General features: G+C 40.4%; 1 protein-coding gene across 1 annotated transcript in view; it reads right to left on the bottom strand.

Moving 5' to 3' along the window:
* Window positions 1-3566: 3566 nt before the first annotated feature.
* Window positions 3567-6083, bottom strand: part of LOC143276061 (aromatic-L-amino-acid decarboxylase-like) — a 24943-nt gene continuing 22426 nt past the window's right edge. Inside the window, exons 9-10 of the mRNA XM_076580447.1 lie at window positions 5986-6083; window positions 3567-3767 (exon numbers count right to left, since the gene is read on the bottom strand). The exon at window positions 5986-6083 is cut by the window's right edge and continues 4 nt beyond it. Of these exons, the coding sequence (XP_076436562.1) occupies window positions 3567-3767; window positions 5986-6083 (299 nt within the window). The remainder of the gene's footprint in view (window positions 3768-5985) is intronic.

Below are 6083 nucleotides of genomic sequence, written 5' to 3'. Positions count from 1 at the left end.
TAGACTGCAGATCGAAATAGGTAGAAGAGGTAGTAGAGAACTTTAAGGCAGATAAACATATTTTACAAAGTGTGTACTACTGGAACTGCTTAGGACTTTTTAATTTTTTTTTTTTTTAATATTTTTTTTAGTGCCTCTGAAAAATGCCGTAACTTGAAATAGACTGATCTGATACTAAGCAAATGTTGAACACATTCGTCAATGTTTGGTTTAACCAGTTTATTCCTGTTAGGAAGAAACTCAGTTTAATGGAAGTTAATTAATAAAGGTTTATGAGTGTGTAAATTGTCCTTATGTCTGGAACATATAAAAATAATGAAATTTCTCTATCAGTACGTCAAACTTGAACTTTTGAAAATTCCAAAGAATGTTTTGGTTCGTTTCTATGCTTGTTTCGTTAGTCATTGCTGGACTTAAGCTGTGATTGTCAGGAGGCAAAAGGATCAATTTCTTTGAATATTTTAATCCGTAATGCAAGGGACACAACACTTCAATACGGCATAGCTGCAGTGTTCTCCCTTGGATCGTGACCTCTTTTCTATGTTCTGACCCTGTCCACGCTCCACACTCTCCCCTTGTCCAATGTGTGGATTCCTAAAGGAGGATGGAATGCGTTATTCATTTCATTGTAATGCATACGAAAATGTTCGAAACAAGAACTGTAAGGATTGTGGATGTCACAGGTGTGTTGAAAATCAATTATGATCACGATACAATAAGATCACTCGCGACGTAAATTGCCGAACACTACAGATTTCGAAAGAAGAGTAATGTATGTTGATAGTATAAGTTCGTAGAAAAAAAACAGAAGAAGAAGAAATGGATGGTTGAGAGCTTGTGTATTTGATTCCAAATCTGTTTTTATTTTCGGTTCCCTACTGTTTCATTGTTTTCACAATTGTTGTCCTGATTTGCTGCCCCGAGTCACTACAGCTCTGTAGCTAATGACATTAAACTCTTATTTCCGCTGCTGCTATTGTTGATGTTGTTGTTTGTGTTTGTCTGCTTGTGTATATATGTGTGCGTGTGTATATGTGCGTATGTATGTCTGGGTGCATACGCTCGCGCGCGCGCAGGTGATAGAGTTTGCTTGTGTGCATGCGTGTGTGTCTGACCAAACTTTTTAAGTGCCCGTGGAAGAAAAGAATTCTGCTTAATGTCCCGAGATGATCTGGGCAGACAGTCAGACACTACAGAAACAGAGACAGAAACAGAGACAGGGACGGACAGACGAACAGACAGAGACACAGAGAAGAGACAAACAGACATCCAGCGAAAGAGACAGTTACATGGAAAGGACACACACGCACATCTTCTCACATACGTGCAACTGCACTTACCCGCTTTTCTCCCTCAGGCACACAACAGAATGACCGACACACACAATGCTCATAACTTTTATTGCCTCTTGCTTCTGCACAGGCACAGGCACACTTTCGTCACACACACACACACACACACACACACACACACACACACACACACACACACACACACGTAAACATACACGAAGCTAATAGGAAACAATAATCCAACTCTGAATAATGCAATACTCCCCCTACATACACATACCACAAACCACGCGCGCGCGCACACACACACACACACACACACACACGCGCACACGCACACACGCACGTACGCACGCACACACACACTTGCACACAACACACACACACACACACACACACACACACATACATACACGTAAACTTACACGAAGCTAATAAGGAAACAATAATCCAACTCTGAATAATGCAATACTCCCCCCACATACACACACCACAAACCACGCGCGCGGGCGCGCATACACACACACACACACACACGCACACACACACACGCACGTACGCACGCACACACACACTTGCACACAACACACACACACACACACACACACACACACACACACACCGGATCTTCATCCACTGAAAACTAAATTTATGATGATTTCCACGTTGCAAAAACAGGAAATTTACCAGAATCTACCAATCCTCTGAAGATACCAATCACAGAGTCTAAAGAAAAACTATCTGTCCTGGTAAAAAAAAAAAAAAAAAAAAAAAAAAAAAAAAAAGAACCCATGCAAAAATCTTGGCTTCAAGTCTATACCAATGAAAACGAAGACAAAAGAGTGCCTCAAACTTACAAGCCAGGGAATCATTTCCTATTCGTATATTTAGTCTAATATTGATTGTAAGTGGAGTGATGGCCTGGAGGTAACGCGTCCGCCTAGGAAGCGAGAGAATCTGAGCGCGCTGGTTCGAATCACAGCTCAGCCGCCGATATTTTCTCCCCCTCCACTAGACCTTGAGTGGTGGTCTGGACACTAGTCATTCGGATGAGACGATAAACTGAGGTCCCGTGTGCAGCATGCACTTAGCGCACGTAAAAGAAACCACGGCAATAAAAGGGTTGTTCCTGGCAAAATTCTGTAGAAAAATCCACTTCGATAGGAACCCCCCCCCCTCCGCCCCCTCAAAAAAGGCAAAAAAACAAACAAAAAACAAGGAAAAGAAGAAAAAAAAGAAAAAAAGAAAAGAAAACTGCACGCAGGAAAAAAAAGGGTGGTGCTGTAGTTTCAGCATGAAATGAATCACTGAGGGCAAGGCTAGACACTCCAAGAAATATCTTTAAAGCAAATAAAGGATTTTTTTCCACAATGAATTGCTGATTCATAAAAAAAAAAAAAAAAACCCGTAATATTTCATCCCCATACTGTATAACAGTTTGAATCTGAGAGTAAAGTGATCTTATAAATAATTGAAAAGATTAATTTTCTAAACCAGATAACATTTATTTTGCACAGTGTGTCTATATAAATTTTCTCTGTTTGGAAGCGCTGGGCTTTTTAAAAACTGACCGTAAAAGCATCGTTTAAAAGCAGTCATGTGCATGCATGAATGACACACAAGTCGAGACAGAAACAATAATTTGACAGAACCATGGATGATGTAAGAAGTACGTCTGATAACGTTCCAAGCATATCTGACGTAGAAAAAAACAACCCCCCCCAAAAAAAAAAAAACAAAAAACAAAAACAAAGACAACACAAAAAAAGCAACAAAAACCAAAACCAGATGGCATCGCATTGTCAGGAAACGTTTCCACATAATATGTACACACACAGACACACACATATTAAAACACAGACACAGACAGACAAACAAACAGACAGATAGATAGACACCCACACACACACCCACGTCCCCCTCCTCCCCTTCCCGCCCCCCCCCCCCGCCCCTCTCCAACCCACACACGAGAGACAAGAGCACATATCTGTCGCAAAACCCTGTGGAGAACTATGTTCGAAACAACGATAGATGCTACTGTGTCCCTGAAACAAATACCGACCAGTACCGATACTCATACTTCCCAAAGAAATAATTGAGTGGAAACCATCAAGACGATACCATCGTCCACAAAAAGTCAATGGATAGCTTCAAATCGGCTCTGGCAAAAGCCAGAAGCCAGTAACACCAACGCGTTGCGCACCCCCACCGTCGCGTCTATGCCAGTAAATGGATGTAAGCGACGTATTGATCCAGATCCAGATCCAGTCGAAGCTATTCCTTGACAGAACAAAGGATGACGTCAGCAGCCTGTCTGATGACGTCCCAAGTATACTTGACGTCAGAGCTGGTGACGTAGGGCCCACAAATGGAGAGGCGGAGGAAATAGACCTCCTTCATCATGGCGGGCAAAATGTGGACCTTGTGGTCCTCGCGAAGCTCCTTCACCAGACGTTCAGTCAGCCTGTTGGGGCCCTGGCCGACAGAAAGGGTCACACAACGTCACTGAGCAGTAGACCTGTGGCCTGGTGGTAGAGCACCTGACTAGGAAACCAGTGTCCTGGGTTCGATTCTCGCACAGCATATGAAGACAGCAAGAGAAGAGAAGAGAGCGAAAGAGAAAAACAAAACAACAACAACAACAAAAAACCAACAAAACAAACCCGTCATTATCTTATTCTCTAATGTCGTACGTTTCAGCTGGATTTTGACGTTTGAAATTTGACGTCACACAGATCACAACGTCATCTACCTTTCCCACTGCGGATTTTAGGGAGGTCTTGCTATCTGTGATACTTTGTTCAAGGGTAAAAAGGTAAAAAGGACGAGAACAATGAGGGTGACAGACTTTGTTCAAGGGTAAAGAGGAACAACAACAAAGAAACAAATGATTTATTCAACGTAAGGCCATGGCCCGATTTGAAGGAGGTTAAACAAAAGTAAACAAGATAGGTGTAGCACATAAACAATATACGAATACAGAAATAGAGCGTATACATGTAAATATGAAGACAGCAGGAGAAGAGAAAAGAGAGAGAAAGAGACAGAGACAGAGAGAGAGAAAACAAACAAAAACAAAAAAAACACGTCATTTTCTTGTTTTCCAATATCGTATGTTTCAGCTGAATTTGACGCCTCTTCAGAGCTTTGTAGATATACAGAGATGATTTAGTTATTACATTTTCATTTTTTGAAGATATGAGCATTTGAAACGACAACATGTTGTGTCCACCATAACAAATGTATGGTCTAAATTTCGTTCTTAAATCATAAAGATAGTGACAACGTCATATAAAGTGTACTTCATCCTCGGTTTCTTCTTTACACAATGGACAATCTTTCTCGTAGCTGTATCTGGAACCGTGTACAGCAATTTCAGACATACCGAACCCAAATTTCTTCAATGCAAATCTCACATATCTATTCATATTTAACAAGATGTATGGTTCGACAGAGGGAAGAGTCTTAAATTTTCCATAGAAATTAAACCTATCACATATATTTATACATATTTCCTACTGCTGCCAGCTGACATCAATGAGCCTTTGGCCGAAAGTCCTATTGAAAGTGTGTATAAAATGTTACGAACTTTCATTATCCAGCTGGAATTTTCATTTTCATCCAGCAACAATGGCGATTTGTAAGTTTTGAATAGTAATCTGTTTTCTTCCATTTGTATAAACCAAAACCAGAATTGTATTCTTCGAATAACAGCATTAATACAGATAGGAAATCTTCCAAGTTCTCCATATTATGCTAAATCATTTCGAGTGTTCACGCCGACGCCAAGGTATATTTTGTGTGTGTGTGTGTGTGTGTGTGTGTGTGTGTCCTTTCCTGTGACTTCTCATCACTTTCCTTTCCTGAACTTTACTCTCTCTCCCTCTCTGTCTGTACCTTTCTGTCTGTCACTCACTCATTTCATTTGCCTGAAGAAGAGCTTGTGGCTCGATACGTCGCCTCTTTTATCCCAAGTAAGTCGACTTTTACCAAGATTTTTTTAGTCTACCTCCCACTATCTTTTGATGCAGATAGATGTACTTTCTCATCCAGTGATGAACTCGCTTCAAGACCCCACAATTCAGACCCATAGAGAGCCACTGGCTGTACCGGAGTATCAAACAGCTTTATGTATACATTCAAAGACGTATTGTTCAGTTTATACAGCTTGCTTAGTATAGACAGAACAGATCTTTTAGCACTGCAGGCCAAATCTTCACAAGCAAGTCTAAAACTAAGTCTCGACGATAAAATGAAGAATGACTGCTGAGTCTATAAGAAACACTAAATGGAGAAAGTTTATAAAAACTGTGGGTTGTAAAATAAGACTGACTTTTGATGAAAGGTATCCTGTTTTATCAAAAAAATGAGTTTTATTTTCACAACCCACAGTTTTTATAAACTTTCCCCATTTAAAACTTAATATTTGTTGAGAAATATATAACAAGGTATTTATATGAATTCACAACTTTCATCTCAGTACCAGCATAATACCATCTCTTTCTTACAGAAAAAAAACCCTTTTCTAAAAACCACAGTGTTAACTTTTTACCCATATTTCCTTACAGCTTCAAGTCCCCTCGATAGACTATTTAGCTGAGACTGGAGACCAACAATCGTTTCAGATAATAACAATAATTATGCCATCTTCACAAAAAAAGCATGAATAGCTCCACATGGCACATTGACCCACCTTCAAACGGAAGCAGACGAGACCCATGATGACGTCAGCAGGGATTTCAAATCTGACGTCACTCCTCACCAGAGCCTCGAACTCGTGAGCCATGGCCA

Source organism: Babylonia areolata, chromosome 31 (assembly GCF_041734735.1).
Source record: "Babylonia areolata isolate BAREFJ2019XMU chromosome 31, ASM4173473v1, whole genome shotgun sequence".
NCBI classification, from domain to species: domain Eukaryota; kingdom Metazoa; phylum Mollusca; class Gastropoda; order Neogastropoda; family Buccinidae; genus Babylonia; species Babylonia areolata.
This window is presented reverse-complemented; position numbering and strand designations above follow the sequence as displayed.